The sequence below is a fragment of the Fringilla coelebs genome, assembly GCF_963513975.1.
Source record: "Fringilla coelebs genome assembly, chromosome: 3".
NCBI classification, from domain to species: Eukaryota; Metazoa; Chordata; class Aves; order Passeriformes; family Fringillidae; genus Fringilla; species Fringilla coelebs.
The window spans coordinates 60,200,267-60,223,082 of record NC_140030.1 but is presented as its reverse complement, the minus strand read 5'-3'; the positions used below and the strand labels follow the sequence as shown (position 1 = coordinate 60,223,082).

The window sequence follows — 22,816 nt, the reverse complement described above, 5'->3', positions numbered from 1 at the left end:
AGATGACAAACACTGCGTAGCTTCTGCCATTTTGACAGGATGTGGCTGTGGGTTTAGACAAAAGACTCTTGTGTCTTTCCTCTGGGGTGGTGGGAGGGTACATATTGCTGTGCCTAGGACTGTGAAACCAAGACCATGGTCCACACTAAGCTCTGCGTTGTCAGGCAAACCGGCCGGAGAGCCCTCTGAAAACCTGGCGTGCAAGAAGAAATACAAAGGAAGAAAACAAAACAGGGAATCAGCAAACAATTGGTCTGAATCGTCTTCTCAAATCAATTTACTTTTACCACTGGAAAATGGTAATAAAAGAAAATCTGTGCACTTCTGGAGAGCTGGCAGCCAGGTCCCTGGCAGAGCAATGAATTCCATGCAAGGCTGCAAGCAGAAAAAAGAATGGACATCTTTCCTAGTAGTTGACACTGGCTAAAAACTCATAAACTAAACTACAGAGCATCTGAAGGCATTCAGAGGAGAAGGGTGATTTTTTAATATGGCATTGCTAGAAAACGGACAGAGTTGCTTGGTTTTTAAAAATTATTATTTCTTTTGGCAATAAGTATTCTTTTTAAACAAAAACCACCTTAATCTATAGACAGAACTTCTAATTGCATTATGCCAGTGGACTACTAGGTAATCTCATCTCAAATAAAGATCAGATTATGGTGATGTAATCATGAGAAAGATCAACTCAAAGGCAGCTGCAACGTGGGCTTGCAAAGAGTAGGGCAGGTAAGCAATGTGGCTAAGATCCTTCTGAGAAACAGGAGACACGCTGCCTTCCCCTGTCAGCCCCATTTCATTTGTCCAGAGGAGGCTGTAAAGCAGTTGGTGTTGGGAGACATCATGTAGTAAGAGATCAGAAAGTCACTGCAATGTTGTCCTGCTTAATAAAATAAATTAGTAGATTTGTCACTTTGAAAATGACCAAAAATACTAAGTATTAATAATGGATTTGTTGGATTGGCAATCTGCTAGCAAACGACCATCTCTGCGTGCCTTCCTCACAAAGTATGGTGCTCATCTGACCCAAATCAGGCAGAGGGACTAGCCCAAGACCTGTGACAGAGAAGGATGACAGCAGGTGAGTGTTCCAAACACCAAGGGCGAGAGACATTTGCTATCCTGCCTGCAACCTAGGGAAGCATCTGTGTAGTTAAAACAAGTGCTGGTACATTAACCCATGTGAAACCATTAGCAGGGTCCATCTGTTTACCCAGGCCTCTGTGAGGGGGGAGAGCTGCTGCTTTTCCTTTTTTTAAGCATGAATGCCAACACGATTCAATAGGGAATCAGGAAACTTTTGGTAGTTGCACCAATATTAAAGCTGGGAGCAACTACATTTTAATCTTTCAGATAGGCAGAGAGGTTAACTGACAGCCGTTCTATTTCACAAACTAGAAGGCAAATAGAGAAATCAGCTAAAACAAGTTAACCTTAATAATAAAGAACTAAAAATATACCTTCAGTCACCATGTAACAAAAAAAGAGAACAAATTATACTTTTGAGGTATACATGCATACCCCCTTTCTTTTTAACGACTGGTTCCCCAAACTAGAGCTAGAACTAGAACTAAAACTCCTCCTGATTCCGATAGGGGTCTGGAGCAGTGTGTGCCAGAAGGCAGCTGTTTGTGCCGTGGTGGGAAAGCTGGGCACTGCACAGCTGGGTGCACCGGACTGACAACCCCTGTCCCAAAGAGCTCACATTTCAGCTGCATGACTAGGGATAACAGATGGGTCGAGATGGGAGACGATGAAAACAGTGGGATACTGGACAGTCTCAAATCCCAGCTGCTTGCCCACTCTGTAATATTGCCAAGTTAAAATTTCACAGACTTATTGTCACAGCAGAGTTTACACTGTTTCTTCCTCATTGAGGAAGAGGAGCAGTGGGACATTTGTGCACGCTACAGAAGGGCTTCAGGCTGCAATTTGCTGGTGAACCAGATGGTATTGTGATAGACACAATAAAAACTCCTGTTTTCTTCATGTTTCCTTGCGGCACGGAAAGATGTTTGCAAGGCCGAGTTATGTGCTCAGTGCTAGGGAACGGCAGAAGCCGATACGCTGGACACACAGTTCTGCAGGTCAGCCCTTTAACCTCTGAGAAGAGACTGACATTCAGTAAGGGCTTCCATGGGCTTCGGGAGGTGGCCAGGACACGTTTCCCATGAGGAATGCGAGTCTGAGGTGTAGCTGATGGCTTAATGCAGCCCCCAAGAGAAGTCAGCGAAACAAAAGTAAACTCTTCTGGCGAAACAGCCTCCACACCCAAGGACGCTTTTAGACAAGGGATTCAGAAACAAAAACCCCAAATGCCAGTACGGGGACAAGCGTGGTTCAAGGCACTCTGCACTTGCAGCTAAAATTGCCCCAAGGCTGTGACTCACACTGAGCCACCACCGAAGCAGGGCGCAGCGCCTGGCCGCCACTCCACCCCATGGCCCGCCCGCCGCTCCAGGGGAAGGATGCCGGGCGACTCCCGAATCGCCGTCTCTCCGGACCTGTCGGAGCGGGAACCCCTGGAAGTTTTTTCTCGGCACTTTCCCAAGCACGAGGCCCGGGCGGGACGCGGCACCTGGGGGCGGAGCGGCAGCGGGGCGGGCCCGGCCGCGGCCGGCGGGAGGAGCCGGGCCGGGGAGGGGGCGGCCCGGAGCGGCGCTGCCGGGATGGGAGCGTGAGAGGGGGCAAGTCCGCGGCCGGAGGAGCTGCGGTCTGAGCGGGGGCTGGTGCCGGCGGGCTCGGACCCGCCATGGAGCCGGTGACCAAGTGGAGCCCGAAGCAAGTGGTGGACTGGACTAAGGGTAAGAGGGAGCCGGCCGTGCCGTCTGGGCGCCGGGGGAACTTTCCGGCGGCGCGCTGGGGGTGCCCAGCTGCCGCCGCGGCTCCTCTGCCCGACGGGGCAGCGACGTGGGCGGCGGGGGGAGCGCGGCCTTTGCCAGCGCCGGCCCCGGCCGAGCCCCGGGACTCCCCGGCGCGGTGCTCGGGAGCTGGCGGCTTCCCGCGCCCTCCTGCCGGCGCTCCTCCGCGCCTGCTGGCGCCTGCTTCGCCTTGCGGGATTTTCGGTGTTGTTTTGGTTTTTTCTCTTTCTGACGCTGGGAAAGAGAAAGTTTTGCAGCGAGACTGGCTAACTGCAGCTCCATGTGTATATATATATATCTATCTGCAGTGGGGTCTCTACCCATGGCTCAGTCCCCTTCTCCATGTGTTCGTCCTGGCCAGCCTGCTTGCGTGGGGAGGGGGGTTACCGCGCTCCTTCAGGCAGGTAGACTCGTGGAATCAGAGTAGCGCAGGTCGGAAAAGTCCTGCGAAAGTTAACTTTCAGCTTCTCAAGCGAAATCCATCCACAGTTCGAAAAAACTTCAGGTTTGGAAGGTAAGCAAGAAGTTTTTAAACTAGCTCGACTAAGTAAGAACTCTTTATCCTGTTCAGCGGTGATGGGACTGAAGCGCTGGGCTGCCGCTCGGAGAGGTGAATAGCGGCCCCTTCGTCCGCCAGTCTGTCCGTCCGTCCCTCCCACCCCTCATCTCTGGGGGGTGTGCTTGTGTCTCTCCCGCTAGCAAAAACGTCCTCCTCTGCTTCGATATTTCTTGGCAGCACTGACATAGCAGCGGAAGCCTCGGCGGGGCCGCGGTGCGCAGCCCGCCTACCCCTGCGCCCAGCCCCGGGGGCTCCGGGGGGCGGGATGGCTGCGGGCGCCCCGCTCCTGCCCGGGCCTTTCGGCAGCGCCGGGTGTTACCGGGGCTTCCTCCGAGGGCAGGTTCAACCTCGTGCTGTCATCCTGCGCTTGCACCCTGCGAGCGCTCTCCGAATGCCCACCGGGGTGTCGCAGTTCCCGCTCTACAGGGAATGAATCAAAAGGGAAGTGGAGCTATGAGTTAGGTGAGGGATTTATGGCTTCTGGAGCGTACGTCTCTCTCTTCTTTTTTTTTTTCTTTTTTTTTTTTTTTTTCCTTGCGGCATTAGGTTTTAGTGTGATCCTCTTTGGTTACATAAAGTATTTTCGCAGGCTTAGCTGGAGTTTAATTTGATGAGAAGTTGGGAATGTTGTGAGGGGTGAAAGTTTGCCCGCGCTGGGAGCGGCGCTCGCTGGCTCGCAGCAGCCATTGCTGCCGGCCGTGCCTCGCTCGGGGCCGGCGCGCCGCTCGCACTGCGTGCCTGCGGTCAGCGCTTGGCAGCTGCGCGCCTCCGAACTCTCCGGCGAGTTTGGAAAGCAGACTCGTGTTTTCAGACGGCCAGAGATGGATACTCCCAGCCCTCCTGAGCGTGAACATTTGCCTGAAGGGGCCGGTGCCAGTGAGGGACTGTCCAAGCAGCCTTTGTGAGGAGAGGATTCCGCACAAACGTGCTGTGAAGTTATGCGTTAACATATAAATAACTTCCCCAGAAAGATCTCTCTCTTTTTATGCTTGGAATTGGTTTAAGCAGGAGTGCATTGTTCCAGTGAAATAAGCCTTTTGCTTTGGCATGTGGGATATTTATATAAAGCTTTTCCCTCATTGTGTTTTTTCTCTTGGGTGCTGAAAGTTTGTTGCCTTGCTAGATTAAAGAGTAAACCTGCTAATCATTTTAAAAGCCTTTATTATTCTTAAGCATGCTTGGCTTCCTTTCTTGCATAATTTATTTTACTTGCAGGTTCCTTGAACAGGTAACTCTTCAGCTGGACCCTCAATTAGTGTTATGCAGAATAATTTGAGGGCTGGCTGTAGTTGGGAGGTGGATCTTCTGACTAATGCAAACACGTGTACTTTGAAATGTAAAGGAATAAATTAAAGACTGCTGGTGACTTTTGTTTGTGCTGTTGTTTTTCAGTTTCTAGGTAAGCGTTGGACTTGTTTAGTACACAGAATCATTTTATGTCACTCCCTGTATGACAAGACTGTAATAAAGAAATGACATGTGGAAAATTTTTCTTTATGGTTATACTTTCATCTCTGAACATGAAAATAGAGGCTTTAATAGCTAGCTAACAGCCTTGTTAGCACAATGTCTCATAGTTTATTTTCAACCTGAAGTAGTTATTTACTGTGTAGTTCACAACCACTGAGTTTCATGTTTGACCAAGACCAATTTAATTTTACCTTATGAATATTTCATTTCATTCTCAAGGTTAGTTTTATGAACAAGTCTTTGGAGGGGAGCTTAAGCTCTTTGTTGTCTTGCACGTGTCTACTGTGAGAAGTGATGCCATGATCTTAACTGAACTGGTTGAACTCTGGGAAAAATTATTTGGCTGGTGATATCTGCTGCCAGTAGTTAGTGCTGTGGTGCCATGAAGATATATTTTAGGAGCATGATGCAAAAAAACTTCTGGGAGATGCCAGCTCTCAGTGGGGAGATTGGTTTTGCAGATAATGATTCTTACTTATCATACAATGATAAAAAATACCTTGGTAAAATGTAGAGAATGGTGGAAATAAGTGGTTTGACTCAGTCCATATTGATGTTCAATGTGAAACTGAGAATATTTGTCCAGGAATATTTCCCCTTCTTCCCCCCCATATCAAACTTTAATAAATTAAATATTTTTCTATAACTTTTCCAAACCAAAAGGAATCATGGAAACTTACCCTTTTCCATGAAACAAACTCCTAAAAAGCGAAATCCCAAAGCAGGCTGTATGACCACTGCTGGACAGCTTATTTGCTCCTGGTCAGCTTACCTTTTTTTTTGCTTTTAAGTAACTTTTTTAACGAGGCAACTCTTGTTCTGAAGAGTTTTGCTCTGAGATTTTGAGATGTTCAGTCCTTGGAAAATACTGTAAGAAGCATTTATCTAGCATTTAAAATGGAACCTATCAAGAAGTAGTAAGCTAAACATAAATATTTTTAGATATTTGTAGTCAGGTTTTAAATAAAAAGGGCTCTGTTCATTGTTACCAACAACAGCTGATACAAAACACAGTTGCTTGTCTTCTCTTGCTAATTCAGACTAGAAAGCTGCTATTTTTTGTGAACAAGGGTGTTTTTTCTGGCACAGGGTGCTGTACTGGCAATAGCAGGCTATGCAGCTAATAAGAGCTGGTCTAGTTAAACTGAAACTGCAGAGGAAGACTTGTGCTTTTATTGCCAACAATTTTCTGTGTACGTGAAGCATTTTTTAAGCAAGGATGTGATAACTTTTTAACTACAGCATCATTGTTTGAAAACAATCTGATTTTTTTTTCTATAAGTACCACCTTGATTTCTGTCTGAAAGAAGTGATGGTGTAGTTAAAGGTTTCTCCTAGAGCACAATGAATTAAGATAGTATTTAGGGGCCATATTCAGCCATGAAAAGGTATGTATTTTCCTAGGATGCTTTGTTGATTTAGTTGTGCCTGGGCTGGCGTGGAGTTGGTGCTCTTTGAACAATATTGTCTGCACTGTTTCCTAACTCTGCTGAGAAGATGTATTTGGGGTTTGTTTCTCTGGGTTGTTTTGAGTTGATCCTTGTTGTGGTACAGACTAATATCTGGATAGTGTTGTAGTTGACCTGTGATCTTGCTTTTGTGCAGTGTAAGATGCTTGGGGGCTCAAAGTCCTCACCTGTATATCACAGCACTCTCTCGTGTGCCTGAATTTCTTGAGAGTTCCTCAAGAGTTATTCCTAGAGTTATTCAGCTTCTTGCAGGGCAGGTGAGTGGCCGTAGAAGTTGCAGCACATTTGCAGCACACTGTATAAAAGTGACTTAATTTTACTGGCATAATGACAGTTGATGGTAGGGTGAAACTTTTTCTGGTCTCAGAAGTCCCTGGCTACTGGAAACCCCTCAGCTAAGGTCGTTCCTCAAAAGATGTGAGGAGGAGGAAAGCAGCGTTTGTCGCAGAGCTCCTGTGTGAGAAATGTCACTGTTGTCTTAGAGACATTGCTGTACCTCCTCTTTGTTTGCTGTAGCCTGATCTGTCTCTTTCCCCAGGCTTCACATGCTTGTGTGAGTTGTGACTTCAAGCAAAATTTTACACGGTAAAGACAAGTTTGACATGCTTGTGGTTAGAGGCCTCTGTTGTTGTGAGGTTCCATTGCAGTCTGGCCTTTGTCACTGGAGCTGTAGACTCGGCTGGCTGGGGATCACACATCTGCTTCGGGCTCATTATTGCACTCCAGGTTCAGTTATTCCCTTTCTCAGTAGTTCATGGACATTACTTATTCCTGCATATGTCATGAAATACTCAGATTTCCATTCCTGGTAAAGCTGTTGGGCAGCTACATTTATAGGTATGTCTGGGAGAAGAGGGAGAAATATGCTAATTTATTAATAGTTAGCAATTAATGGAGAGGGTCTGGTATTCTTTTTTTAGAGCTATCTTGCTTACCCAGGGAGATTTCAACAAGGTCAGTCATGTTAACTGTGTGTGCTGGGAACTGCAAACCAGAGCTGGATTTTAGAACAAGTTATGGGTGATGCCTAGCACTGGAGTTATATTTTAGCTTTTCTTTTTAGGCATTCACAAGTGAATGTCATTGTGTTCAAGTTATTTGGGAAAATCTAACACTAAGAAACCCCTGGTATTTTGCTTTCAGTGAGGAATAGCAGGGAGAGCTGTCCATGCCTGGGATACAGAACAATCTCTTTCCTCTTTTCTAACCTTTTCTTGGTTACCTAAAAAATACTCTGTATGAGTATTTGTTAATTAGATCAGAGAATGGTATTGCATAACCACTCTTTGCACATCCAAGCTTGCCCATAATGTTTTACTAGCAAAAGGTGGAATATACTAAATACATCTATTTATATTTATTTGTGGGCTGAAACAAAGTAAAAACTAGCACAACAAGTTTGTACTACTGCAGTCTTAAAGTTATTCATGCATTGTTGCTAAGATGAGTGAATATATATGAAAACATAAATCAAAGTTGGCCTCTGTGTTCTTGTGTTTAGATTACGTTTTCATGGGTTTTTCTGTGTTGCTCTTTCTTGAGCTGCTTATGGGTTGTGATTTTTTTTCCCCCCTTGATCTTTTTGTATTCAGTCAGCTCTGTTTATTTGCCATTAAATTGCTGTTCAAACTACTATAATCAAACATCAGAAAGTCTGAAAGTTGAATGCTGTCAGCATAATGTCTGGAAAAGAAATATTTTAAGAGCTAAAAATTGCAATAGGCATTAGTGGAAAGTTGATTGTAACTTCACAGAATGTAGTGAAACTGCCTAGCTAAAGGTGCAGGGATTGGCCACTGTGCAGGCTGCTTTTCTCCTTCTTCCTTTCAAACTTGAGGGTCAGGAAGTAATTAGTATCTGTTGTTAGACACTTCTATAGGAAAAGCCTCATTTTTGATGAAATATTGTTTGGGCTCCAGGTTTTCAGGACTCTGGTTATGTGTTCCTTCCTTGCATTTCTTGCCTGGAACCCTGTGTTTTCAGCGTGCAAAGCTTCTTAAGCGAGAATCATGCCTCTCCTTGTTTTTACACTCATTAGCACATTGCAAGAGCTACAGGAGGACAAAGTACAGGATAAAAATGTATGTTGAAGATAAAAATGTATGCTGAAATTTGCCATGGTGATTTTTTTTTTCTTTAGTAAAAGACCCCAACAAAAAGCTGTTACTCAACATGTGCTACAGGATGAATTGCAGCTATGAGTGATGTGTGAATACAGCCTATTATCAAGTACTCGAAAGTATGTGGGGGTTTTTGGGTAGTGTTTGTTTGTTCTTTTTTGTTTCTTAAATCAAAATTTCTTTTTTGCCTGGTTTAAGACATGGAGCTCCTTCCAGGCGGGTCTAACAGATGTTGGCTGGTCAGGATTAAGGAATTGCAGAAGAGGTGGTAAGACTGTGCAGTTTTTGGTTTGCTCCATTGTTTCAGGACAGGATTTTCACTGATGCTTCACACAGAAGGCATACTAATAAGTCTAAACAGTGCCTCTGTGACTTAAGGGAAAGATGTTGTTGTATGTTTTCCGTAGAAGTGATGATATTGTTCTGAATTTGCACCTTGTCTTTGCCTAATGGTATCCCACAGTCAAGCCTTGCCTTCCTAGAGGAATGGTGTATCTGCAGTGTTTCTGCTTGCTCTGTCCTCCCCACACCCCAAATAAATCCTGTCAAAAGGAGGGGGTAGTGAGGCACTGACATGGCAAGGCACATCTGAGGAGAGGAATGGAAGGGTGGACAGGAGTTAATTGAACTGGGGTCTCTGTAGCAACCTCTCACGCATTTATGGGAGTTCTTCAGGCCCCAGCTGCCTGTGGTGATGGGGTAGCTCAAGATTTTAGTGTGCTTGTACACAGGGCTGTTGTAAAATAAAGGAGATTCAAATAAAAATGCTGTTTGACTGTGGGTCTCTGGCTGACATTAGACTTGGTATAGAGTCCTTGTGTCATTAGGGCTCTCATTGCCAGAGTGGGATAACTTTGGTTGAGTCTATCATTCAGGTCCCTGGGCCATGCTTCCTCTGCATGAGGAAATTGCCTGTGGGTTTCCATATGCCTGCCTTCATCTTTTCAGAGTACAAGCAATGACATTTCACAGCTTGTAGGATCTGCAGGAGGTGTACTGAATCAGACTGATCTGTTTTGCTGGCTTTAAACATTCATTACCTATTAAAATAGATATTTATGGTATTATGAGATGTAGCTAATTTTCATCAAGCATCACACATGCTGGACAAAACCGAGCATCTGGGTTTGATTTGGTGAGATCAGATCACTGACCTCTGTAACTGGTCTACAGTCTTGTGTTCAGCACCTGGCTGGATTCTGTTATAATACTCTATCAGTTCTGTGTTAAAGTACTTTCTAATATGTGCTTCTCTATACAATTTTTTGAATGAAGAATGTTCTTTGTCACTGTAATGACAAAATATATTTTGGACTGTTTCTTAGACTAGTAGTTAGGTGTAGGTAAGCAACGTGTATGGTGTGTTGTTACAATCAAAGCTTTGTGGCATAAATGTGATCTTATCTTGCTCCTTGATCAAAGGAAAGAACTTAATTGGTGCTCATCAAGGGCTAAGGCTTCTGCTAAGCAGGTGTTGGTACATGCTTCTGGGCTAATCATCCTGATGTCTCTTTCTTGGGTGTGCAAAATGAATGTTGCTTAGGTTGCCATCCTTTTATCATTGTGTTTATTTATCTCATAGTCTTGTTTTAGTGAAATGAAGTTGGCTGGGCGAATGCTTTATTAAAAGCTCTGCAATAAGCCCATTTTATCATTAAATAAAAGAGGCCCTACATGTGCTTTTCAAGCCAGAAGAGAAGGACTCGCAGTTTTCCAGGAGGCAGAAAGCTGTACCTGAGCAGGTATCATAGCACTGCTGTGCTGACTGTGTGTGCTTGGCCATACAGGTGGGGAGGGAGAAGGGATCAAAAAGGGTTGACGACTTATTTCCCCTCCTCTTCCCCCTCCTCACCCCCCAATATGACTTGTCCTGTGTAGAGGGCTCTAAGAACAAGTTCAGACATGCCTGAGGAATGTGGCCTGAAAAACGTGTAGTGGATGGAGATGTGCCCAGAGAGTATTGCAGAGGAAAAGTGGGAACCTACTTAAATACAGATATCTACTCTCATGTGAAACCTTTTTTTTTTCCTCCTTCCCTGTCTTCTTCTAGTCACTGCTTCACTGCATCCTTTGCAAGGTGTTGGATTCTATTTGTATTCTGTCAATTTCACCAAACAGAATTATGAAAGTATTGTGGCAAAAGTTACACTTAATAAGTGTTGACATTCCTAAGGTGAGCTGTAATGGAAATTTGAGAGAAAGAGGAGACAAAAGATAGATGTGCTATATATTCTGTATGTTTGTAGTCTTTTTCATCCAAATTTGTAGTATGTCTTGTGGTATTTGGACTTTGTTTTTACTGGAGGGTGTAATGTTATACCTCTTGTGAAATATAATCCCTGTGTCAACATAAAAGCTTTGTAGTCGTTTCCTTGTATTTCAAAATAGTTCATCTTTTCTCTTAGCTATACCTACTTCACGCTATTTCAGACAATACCATTGGATAAATAAATCTATGTGATTGAAGCAAGGACTTGGAAATCAAACCTGCCAGTAACATTTCTATATCTTGCTGGTTTTGGTTTTGTCTCCTCATAACATATTAGGCATCACTGCACTAAAAAAAAAGGTAAGAACGTATTTTGCCCTCACTTATGATTATGATTTAAAGATCATCTTGGAGGAACATGTAATATTGGTGTTTGGATGAGGATGAGTTTCATTGCTTAATTGTGAGGGTAAGTGTGGGTTTGATGCAAGGCTGGAGCATTCAAATGGACTGAAGTGGGTGCTGTCCTTCCATAGCAGGTGCTCTCTGCCAGTGGGTGCTCTGAGGGGTGAGGGGATCTATTTTTATGGTTGCTCTTATGACAAGTTTCATGCTAATTTAATATTTGGGACTAGGGTACACCTAGGCTTTGGGGCTAGGTGTACCAGAGTGATGCTGACTGCTAGGATTCTGGCCAATTCTACTTTTATTCAGATTTTAAAACATCAAGAGAAGACAACTGAAGTAGAGCCTTGAGAAGCAAAGCCCCTGGGAGCTGATGAAGTGTTCTTTTGTTGCCTTATGTAATTCTTGTCTTAATTTAAAATTAACACGTTATCAGGGTGTCCCTGGTGTTAACCCTTTTTTTGTTTTATTCTGTTTCATAACCTTGGACAAATTAATCTATATATGGTTGAAACAAGGACTTGGAAATCAAACCTGTCAATAGTATTTTTATATCTTGCTGGGTTTGGTTTTATCTCCTCATAACACATCTTTTTAGCATGGTGTGTGAGTTCCAAGCTAGTTAGCATCTTTGGTGTATAAAATCATCTCTTCAGACAAGACAATTAGATAATCCCATTGGATGTTGCCATGGCACCAGTAGCAGCAATATGTGCCATTTTTTATTGTAGTAAGATTATTGCTGCCTTCTCAAGATGATGTATTTGGAGAGGAATTCTAGCTCTCAGTAGAGTCAGTCATGTGCTAGGCATGTCTGGAGACTTTTGCTGAGCTGCCTTTCATGGAAATGATAATTTCCGGGATGGTCAGGTTGTATGCACGCTTGCAGGTTTGCTCAAATTAACATGGCTCCGTTGCTGCAGAATACTGAATAGACTGTGTGGTTTCTAACACATGTATAATTGAGCATAATGCATGTAAATTTTATTGTCCAATATCATCCTCAATTTTTCAAGGGTTAAGAGAGCCTTGAAATGATAGTCGGAAACTTTGTGGCTTTACTGAATTATATTTTGCTCATTGTTATTCTACCCTGTCATTGGGTGTTCTCAAAAATGCGTTAACTTCTGAAAACTAATTTTTCAGTTAAGATTTAAACTATTCTCATTCTGCCCCTTATACCTTTAGCAGCTTTATTAGTCACATATGCATGGGTCTTCCCTTGAGATACTTCTTGCACCTAGGATTATGCACGGTCTGGAAGTTGCATCAAAAAAATTGTACTCTGTAACAGATTTAAAAAGAAAAAAAAAAAAGAGCCCAAACCCAATTTAGCTGTGAGGAAGAGGCAAATAGCCATCAATCAAATTGCCTGTCTTCCCGACAAATACCTGATGGTGCTTAGTGCCAATGCAAATACCTGTGGCTTAAAAGTATCAGGGACACTTGTCTGGAGCTTCAGCACAGGGTCAGAAATATCTTGACACCACCCCACTGCTCACACTCTTGCCTCTTCATCATCATGAAAAATGAGGAAGTCAGATGGACTGGCTGAGGTATTTGTAGGACTCTTCCCTGCCCTCTCCTGTTCTACTTTTTGTCTGGGAGGGTGGTAGGTCTCCTGATCAATTTAATGATATTTTAGACTTGCCTGTGATTCAGACAGAGTCCTCAGCTTTGCCACTGATGATCTTAAGACACCTTTGGCTTTGTTATGGTTGGGGCTTTGCACTTGAGCTCAGGTCTCTGCTGTTTTAGGAAGTAGCATCATAGCTAGGGCTGAAAGAGATGAAATAATGAAAACGGGTCAGGCAGCTAATTGTTTCAAGCAATTGCTTTAGATGTTTAAAGTAATTATAATATGGAGAAGTTGAAAGATTTGATGTTTAACTGCTCAGTTGATACACCTTATTTTTGACCCAGTTGTGACGTGCTTTAAAATGCCTGTTGTATTTGGTGCCTCAAGACAGTATGTCCTGGTTCATGGAAGGCACTCTGAGGGCTGGGTAAAATAATGCAAGGAGTGACTTTTAAGAAGCTAGAATTCCTAATGTAAATGTTGTGGAGCTTTTTAAAAGGAAGTAATTTGTGCATCCAAGTGTAATGACAGCATCTCCTAGGAGAATCCAGTAGTGACTCCTAGGGATCTGTCCATGATGGAAAGGTGTATGCACCATCAGCTTCTTTCTGTTACTGTCGTGTCATTCAGCTTGTAAATGTCATTCAGCTTGTCATTCATCAGCAGGTGCTGATGGCTGGCGATTCTCATGTTTCTGTACTTGTTCCTCCCTGGTGACTGTCAGACTGTAAGGTACTAGGCATCCGGGTTTGGTAACCGAGTAGGAGGTTGTCATCCGAAAGCTTGGCTATCTGGCAAGCGCATCAGCTGTTGCCCTGCAGCAGGCTGCTCCCTGACTTGCTCATGGGTGGAACAGTAATCGCAGTGTTTGCAAGGGTGTACACACAAAGGAGAGGCAGATGTGAGTAATGGACCTTGCTGCGATCTGCCAAAACAGTTCCACATGGTGCTGCAGAAGGCAGCCAAACCAGATTAAAGGGATCACCCCATTTCTTCTTGGGAGATAAGAGCCCGGCAGTTTTGCAATGTTTCTTTTTGTTTCCACTGTGGGAACAGGCAACAGAGTGTTAATCGCCTGGGTTCAAGAAAAGGAGCTCTTGTGACTAATGAACTGCTTCTTCAGCCGCAAAAACCTTGCAACTTTCAAAAGGCAAGTTCTTAATTGTGTTGTGGCTGTAGGGCGGGAGGGGTTGTTGCTTCGTACTAAGCACATGAAGCTCTCAGGAACACTAGGTTCATGTGCTGGACACACAAGTAATGTTGCTGCTTTTGGAAAATGAAATAACTTTGTGTTTGACCTGTTGAAGGATAGTATTTATTTTTAGGGCCAGCAAAGACCAATAATGAATATAAAATTTATTCTTGCTGCAAAGATGTTGACTTATTTTCCATGTGGAAGGGTCATAACCTAATACAGCTGACAGGGCATGGAAGCAGCCGCCTTAGGAGGCATGTGCTTTTGTGTTACCTGCAGTTATCACATAAATACTGTGATTAATATTAATATTGCATGTGATTGAATTCTGTGCTTCTACTTACTTTCATTTTGTTCCTTTTGGAAGTGTAATTCTCTATGCTATTGTGAAATTCTTTACAACAATAAACCAGGTGGGCAGAGGCTTGGTGATGAGATGTATGTATGGGCTGATGAAAGCCCAGCTCCGGATAAAATGGACTGAAGGTTGATTTTTTTCCTCCAGGTGGGATGGGTTGTCTGTTTTTCAAGTTGACTTTTGCTTTGCCAGGAAGTTTTGCCATGCAGTTATCTCTAAAGGCTTTCCTTGCTAGGGGTTTTGGCATGGAGGTGGGTGGGGGTCTGGCCTGTCCCCTCTATCCATAAGCTCTCCAGGCCTGAGCAGTCTCGGACCAGGGACTGAGGAGCTGCTGTTAGCTCTGGCTTGCAAGTAAATACATGCTTTTGGTTTCTGTGGCTCTCATTCCAGCATCTTTTCAGCAGGATTAGCATGTATGCATGAGATGGGTAACAGCAGCTGAAGTTTAGTGTCTGCAGACCAAGAGGTTGATGACAGTTTTATATCTCTTAGGATCGAAAACATTGGGCTAAAATAAATGTCTTTCATATTTCACATGAGTGGGATGGGATGTCTAGAGAGAGTAACTTTGGGATAAGAAAACTTTTATGTTGCCCTGTTTGTTATGTGCTTGTAATGTTCTCCTGTAGATTGCTTGCTTTTGAGATACTGCTACCTCTGTTGATTTGAAATAAACATTAAGAGGAAAATAATGCAAAGAAATTTTTTGTGCTTGCTGCAGTTGAAGCAGCATGGCTGTCTAAAGGTCTGTTAAATGGCTGTTTTGGGGTGAATGTCTACTATGAAAACTTTCGGTAGTTATTTCTGATCAACTTTACTCTTGTGGCTGTACTTCCCTTTATTCTTTGTATTTTCCTGTTAATGTGATCTTTCCTAGATGATATTCTGTCATGTTGGTCTTATTTGGGTAACTTGTCTCTTACTTGACATAACTTACTTGTCTCCTGGCTATTTTACAATAATTTTCAGAGGTATTTGGACTTTTTTTTTTCTCCATTGTAAAGAAGATGCTTATAGATGTGACAAAAGCAAGCTTTTTTTTTTTAATGTAATTGTTTTAGCTCTTGTATGGAGAGCCATTATTCTTTTCCAGCTAATGGTAAGAAGACGACAGGAGTGCTTGGTGGTTTCTGTGATGACAGCTTGCAAATAAGTTGTTCACAATTTTCTGCTTCTGGGTCTCTATTACTGGTGCAGAGGGCACTGCTGGAGCTGGTGGGTTTCCTGGTAGTTTCAGTAGAGGGAATGTAGGGAAGATGTCACTCCGTAGCGGTCTCGGTTTGGGGATGCAAAGCCGAGTCTGCATAAGCAGAGATTCATGTGTGAGACACTTTCTTTGCTGCTCAATAACTTCTAAATTCCACTAATGCCTTTAATTCAGAAAGTAAACCCTCCTCCTTCTGCCTCTGCCCCTCCTTCTCTTCCCTTCCCCCACCATTCCCCACCTCGTGTAAGGACCTAATGATTAACTGGGGTGTAAATAAGGTCACTACAGTGCCTGTGAGAGAAGAACAAAGAGTGATCAAACAAGCTTCCATAAATCACCATCTTAAAAGTCCATTTCCATAAAGTTGACAAATAGGGGCACTCTCAGGGGTTAAAGAGGTTCAACCTGGTTGCAAGTTCTGTCTTCCCTTGCAAAGTACTGCACTAAAGTATTACTTCTGAATTTATGTTTGCAAGTACTTTGGGCTCAGTGAACAATTTCTTATGATTTGAAAGTTTGAAAAGTCAGACATTGACCGGAGACTGCTACACAGCACTGACCATGTGGCAGATTGACTTGCAGAAGTCCAATCTGAGGCCTTGAAGAGGTTATTTGATCTCCTAAGGTAGCTTGAAAATAAGGCTCTGTGATACATGAGATACAGTATGCATCCAGGAGAGAGGCTGCTAAGACAACTTGAAGTTGGTCAAAACAAACAAGTAAGTGCATATAAATAAAACTTCTGATATTTCTAGATTGGATGTAATATCTTTTTATTACTGCTTCTAAGTTTTTGCACCTTCCAGTTTCAAACAGCCCTTATACCCATTAGATGACATTTTTAAGAACAATGTAACAGTTAGGAATAAATGTCCTGGCTTCTTCTAAATCAGAATTTCAGGGACCAGAAAAGCATTGACTATTTTACAATGCTCATGAAATATAACCTAATTCTTCTTTCTACCCCATTCTTCAAGTGTAATGTTAGCCACAGAGCTATACAAAACACTCAGTTTCACATGAAACCTTGTGTTTACTGCTTCTCATTGCTTATGTTCTTGATACCGATTTGCAAAAAAATATGAGCACTAAGAGGATGCTTGGTGTGCTTCTTTAAGCTTAATGCTATTTGAAATGCAAGTGGAGTTGAAAGTAGAAGAAAAATAAGAAAATGTCTAGGTGACCCTAGAAATAGAAATTAGGGAGGCAAGTATATTGCATTGAAAAAACAGGTGTAAAAATTATCACCACCATTGTTTTTAGGACAGCATTTGCATCTGTATGCTTCTAGCCTGTTTTCCACCTGTTTATTGCAGCAGGGGGATAATAGGTTATTTTTGGTGTTTCAAGTAATTTTACAGGTTCAGCATCAGGGCCTTATTGTGAAAGATTTCATGCAATCTTCCACATACATGTACGCACACATGTGGGGTGCTCCCAAACAACTGAATTGTGTCAGGCATTCTAACTGCAAACCACTTACGGGATTTTCATCCCTCTTGCATCAGTTTGGCAAATACAGAACTCAAAGCTTTAAGGGGAGATTGTCCATTTAATAATCTCTTGGAAGAGAGGCTGTTAAGTGGTCATGTACCATTTTCACAAATGTTATCCGATCCATTCAGCCTTATTTAAAATCCAATTTAGAAAATCCTTCCCCTTGGTTACTATACAGCAGTAGAGTGGCTGATGTGAAGTTTGGCATAACTGAAATAGAGAATAGCTGTTTTTAGGATGCAGGAGAAATATGGTGCTGACAAGGTGGATCAGCCACTAGGGTAGCACATTTTCTCCATGAATGGCTTGGGGGTTTTAGCAGGTATCTGCCAGTTTTTGTCTCTTGTAAGTGTTTCTCTTATCTACCAGTTCATGTTCTTTCAGCTATTGACTTTTTGTTGACTGACACAAGCATGGGAATTATGGAATTATGTTTGTTTTTTTTTTTAAACTTGATTAATTAGTTTGGTATGAAAGCTATCCCTAATAAAAAAAGTCAGTCTACAGAGAAAATTATATTTTGCTAAAAAAAGCTCTAAGTGTAGCATTGTTTTTAAAATAGGAAAAACCAAACAGAAAAATCACACAGAATCATACAGCTCAAACACAAAAAACCCCGCCCAACTGTATAGTGGCACAGAAAAATCTCAGTATGAGGAAAACTTGATTATTCATAAGAATTCAGTGATGCCATGTAGACAAAGAGAATAGTTAAATGCATTAAAATAATGAACTGAAGAAGCACTGCTTTGAAGTGTCAGTAGGTGAAAGATAATATAGGTGGAAATACAGGTGACTGTTCTACTGAGGTTACCTCTCTATGAAGCAGAAACACTTCCTCTTTCAGACACCTTTGAATTTTTGACACCTTGAAGTTTCATCTTGTGATGGTGCTGGTGTAAACTTCATGTTACTGTGAATGCATTAACATTACAATTGAAATTCCAAGAGTCTATAAGGGAAAAGGCTCATTAAGTTGTCCACGAGTTGTCCTATGTCTGCTCTTGTGAAAATTGTTTGAATTTGATTGTGAATTATAGTAATAATGAAGTTAAGTAAACTGGAAGAGTACAATAGTAGGAAGATGCCTTTTTGTAAGTTTAGCTTCAATGTCTGCTGCTTGGAAAACTGGATTAAGGATATGTGAGAGTTGGAGTGAAACCTGCCAAAGGACATACCCTTTTGTAAGGAGTTAATTTTTTTTTTCAAGTGTTTTTTTTTGCAAGCAGTGCAGCCCTACGTCCTATACCACACTGGGCTCCTCATGTCCTCTCTTTTGTAGCATTCACTGTTGCAGAGGAGTTCTTGGCAGAACAAGGGCGTGCTGTACTCCTGCAGGGACTGGACAACCCTGGCCTGCAGATTAGTTACTTTGAAGACTCTGTACCATCCCCAAACAGATAGAGCACGGAAGAATGAACATTGTGCAAGGACAAAGCTAGAGGCCAGGTGGGATATGAAAACCTCTAAATTAGCACCCCGTAGCTAAAGCATGGGTGACAACCAATGTGACAAGGGTGACAGTCAATCAGCAAGTAACGTGTAGGTGTGATTGCAGCCACTTAACCAACGAGCGTTGTGTGAAACAGTGTCTAGAAGATTAAATATGACAGGATTGCTAAATAAAGTGGAAGGAGCTGTAGCCATATTGGTGTGATTGTCGTTACTCGGCTGACTCTCCACGGGACCCTCTTCACACTGTCTTTTGTCCAATGTCCCATCAATCATTAAAGAGCCTTATATTCCTTAAATCCATGGTGCCAAGTGCAGTCCTGCACCAGTTCCCCCCTTATGGCACCCATAATTCCCCAAAGCTCTGCCTAAACCTGTGCCTTGCATGGTGTCATGTGCTGCCAAGTGGTACACTAGTGTGCCAGGGATGGGGAATGTTGGTCCAGCCTGCTGTTTGCAGTGTTTCTCTGGTGCCCTGGCATTCCTCCTAGAATATACTCAGATACAGCCAGAGCACATGGTGAGACCCCCTCATCACCTGCAGTTTTCCTTCCTTTTGCTGTGGACCTGAAAGGTTTTCTGGCAAGGGGCAGGTAGTTCAGTGCAGGGATGTTGGATCAGGAGAACCCACTGTGGTGCCTTCCAACTTTGCCTGTTCTTTCATTCAGAGGTGAGAAAGTAGGGGACCAGGGGTCTTGGAGAGAGGAGTGAGACTGGACAATGGGAAGGATAAGATTGAAGAGGTGGTCTTCAGCCATATATCATGAACTACAGACTGACTCCAAATTCCATAATTTCCACAGCTTCTAGAGTTTTTGCCTCTGGAGATTGAAACAATTTCCTATTCCTGCTATGGATTAAGATGCAATATGTATTCCACTTGAACAATAAAGCAAAATTTAGTTGTTTCCTTTAAAAAAAAAAGAATCTGGTTCTTGTAGTCTTGTGAATGATTCCATATCTAACGTTGGAGCTATTTTATGTTCAATAGGCAAAATGGTAGTGTTTTAAAGACTTGTTTTGAGTAAAAATTCTCCTGTAAGATGTGTGTGTTAGTATAGTGGCATTAAAAAGAAACCACACAACAAATTTAGCATAGTTGTGTGAGCTGGAAAATTCTGGGAAATGTATTTCCTCTGCGGTTGCATTGATTTAGTGAAAACAGCTGTATCTGTTAGTAGCAGCAGTGAGATTTCTTCTGGGCTTCTCTTTGGAGCTGTTAATGGGTGTGAGGAAATGCATGTCTCTGAGTGGGGTCTGCAGCCAGTCTGGTGAGGAGTGTGTGGGGGGTCTCACAAAGCACGAGTCAGGTTTTAGATAGAGGAGCTCTCCTTGTCGTAGTCGTGCCGTTTTCTCCTGTCTGTCCCACACCCCCTGTATCTCTCTGCCCTTGTGTTTTGCAGGAACTCCACAGCAGAGAAGGCAGACTGGGTTGTTTCCTCCTGTGTGTTTTCCCAGTTTGCAGCCCATTATACTGGCTGAAGCTGCTGCTGCTGCTGAGCTTTTAGAGTCCTATTGCATAGTTGAAGCTCAGGCATCCTCGTGGCTTGCCTTCTGCTTGCAAGATGCTGATGTTACGTGGCTGAGCCAAGTCTCTCTGGTGATGTAGGGCAGCTTTACCTCTGGTTTTGGTAGAAGTGAGTTGGCAGTAACCACCTGTGCATCTCTTGGTGCTGTCTGGGATCCAGTGAATCTTTGAGGTCATGTTTGTCCTCCTGCATGAGGTCTCCTTGCTGAGAGAGTGAGTCAGGGCACTGCCCAGCCTGAAGCTGACATGGCAATTGTTCTCACCCCCCTGTTGCTGTTGGCACCTGGCTGCAGAAGGGGACATTTGGGGCTGTGGTGTGCCCACAGGTGCTTTGTTTCTGTAGCAGTCATCCTGTGTGCCCTGTACAGGAGGGAACACATGGTGAAGGGGAGTGATTCCCTATAAAGTCAAGCGCTGTGTGGAGGGAGGGACAAAGGCCTTGTTTGTAGATTTTTCTCAACTGCAGCTTTCAGTGGCCAGATATCACTGTGCTTTCATTCTTGCCAGGCAAAGCTTTATTTGCATCAGTGAAGCAAAACAGTTTTTTGGTGAGCAGATCTACTGGGACTATAGAAGTTGCAAGTTCCTGTCTGAGTACAATTTAAAATGCCTTGACCAGCAGGTCTTAAAGTGTACTTAGTGTGGAAAAAAAGCCTTAGCGGGCTGAGAAAAATGAATCCCAGAATCATCTGGTTTTCTCCACTTTTTGCTTTTGATTTTACCACTTGCTTTTTTTTTCTGCTGGAGAAAGACTTAGTGGTTTTTTGAGTTGTTGGGAACCAACTTGGGGGTATCCAAGAGGAGTGTGGTTTTCAAACCCAGGGTGGAACAGATTCCCCACATTGAAACTGTGGTGAAAGTTTCATTGTCAGAATTTTGGCACAGTAGGTAAGGATGATATGCTGTGTCACTAGCAGTCCATAGGACATATTAACATATTCTGATGTGTGTGGAACAGTTTACCCTCAGTGTGTGAGTGAAATTGATGAAGCTGCTGTATGCTGGTGTAATAAAGTAACTCTCTTCTGGTGATGCCCTGTTTAAGCAACATCTTTTGTTTAGTCACCGTATCAGTTGCAAACCACTAAAGAAGAGAATCCTTTACGGTGTAGGAGCTGGCAGTATTTTAAGTCCTGTTGCATCTCTCTCGGTACAGGTTGACTTTCTTGCCTCACATAATGAATGCAATTGTAAAGTCACCCAGAGTGATTATCCTTCTACTGTCCTGAGAGCTCTATATTTGCTCACACTGTCAGTCATGTCTTCACCAGCATAATGATTTAATTAGGTTTTGACAAACATAAGGTTTTTTTCACTGGGCATGATGGCTATCAAAAGTTTGCATGAATTAGTTCAAGAACAATCTTTTTTTTTGTTTAAAACCCCCTTATTTTTTATTAAAATGTGCATTTTTTTTCTGCTATTGCAGTAGTCTACTACAATATGCTGTGCCAGTCTCTGTGGGTTCAAAATAATTTTTTTGGAGGGGTGTAAGTTGGTTGCTAGATGTTATGGTAAAGAATTAGGGTGAGAAAGAATACCAAGATCTGAGTCATGCTGGCTGAAGTGCTTGTGTGTCAGTTGGGGCCATACTAAACCCATGTGAGTACCACTGCTTTAAATGGAACCAACAGACAAATAGGCCACCTCTGCATGTATTAGTATGCTGGGGGGGAAAAAAGATGTTTTCTTGTTTCAGTTTGGAGTTCATAGTAGTTCTTAAGTGATCCTGGAGCAACAAATAAAAGGGCCTCATTACAGCTACAACATACTGCCTTTGTATTGGTTCATATTGCCTTGCTTGTGCTGCACCCAGCAGATGAATACAAATTGCACCTTGCCACAAGTAGGATATTTTTTACTGTGGGGTGGGGGAGGATGTTGTCAGGTGTCCCTGAAGACATCCTGTGGCATTAGCTAGGAGGCTATTTGGGCTTGTCTGCCTAAAGCAGGTGTTCTCTGTTTTAATGATGTGTTTGCATGCATTTGCTGAGTGTTGGCTTTTATTGCATGTTCTGTTGAAACTAAGAGTGCCAGGTCTGTCTGCACAGAACATGTGGATATACTCTGCTTCCATCTCATTCATGTAATGTGCCAAACAAAATCTGTTAAAGCATGGAAAGATTGATTTTGCAACACGTAGCTGGTCAGTGAGTGATGCAGTTAATTTTTAAGAGGGAAAACCAAAGAGTGAGTGTTGCTCTGTGAAGCTACTGCATCATATGGACCTTAATCCCTGATGCATACAGAGCATACACCAAGGCCAGCAGGAAAAAATAGTGTGCTTTGGTTATCTTCTTTTTTTGTCCTTCATCTTTCTCTGGTAAGGAGTCCTTTTTCTGGTGGTAGCTGGGATTAGCCAAAAGTTCCAGCTGAAATGCTGGGAGCAAGATATCATGCTGCTGGTTGAGTATGAACCCTTTTTTATGGTTCCTCTTCTTTCTTGGAAACCCATTTTTCCCAGCATGAGTATTTGGGGTAGCACCATGGAGTCTGCCTGCCTGTAACTGAGTGGTAACTCCTCAACAAGGGGGTGTCTCATCTCTTCCCTCTCTCTCCCAGGTGAGTGAAAATTTCGCCCCTGGAAGCCAAATGATATTTAATGGCTGAATATTCACAGATGAGTCAGTGTCTTAGGGAAGTGGGTGATACCCGTGGGTGTGATGGCACCAAAGCCCCACGGGGTTGTGGCCTAGGGCCCCACAGCTTTGCACACATATCCAGTCCAGTTCTGCTAGTGAAAAGCAGGGCTGCATCTATATTCTGATACCTGCCTTTTCTGGTTAAACCTTTATGATGTTACACTGTATTCTGGTTGCATTTTCGCTCTTCCTTTTTTTTTTTAGATACATGACATGCTATCACTACTCACTTTTCTGTAACATTGCATTTCAATTTTGCCTTTAA

At 43.0% G+C, this 22,816-nt stretch overlaps 1 protein-coding gene across 2 annotated transcripts in view; it reads left to right on the top strand.

Annotated features, from left to right (window-relative positions):
• Positions 1-2,679: 2,679 nt before the first annotated feature.
• The window catches only part of CNKSR3 (CNKSR family member 3), a 56,776-nt gene continuing 36,639 nt past the window's right edge, over positions 2,680-22,816 (top strand). For both annotated transcript variants that reach the window (XM_084202806.1, XM_084202805.1), the window contains exon 1: positions 2,680-2,804. In XM_084202806.1, coding sequence (XP_084058932.1) covers positions 2,753-2,804 — 52 coding nt within the window. In that variant the 5' untranslated portion in view covers positions 2,680-2,752. The remainder of the gene's footprint in view (positions 2,805-22,816) is intronic.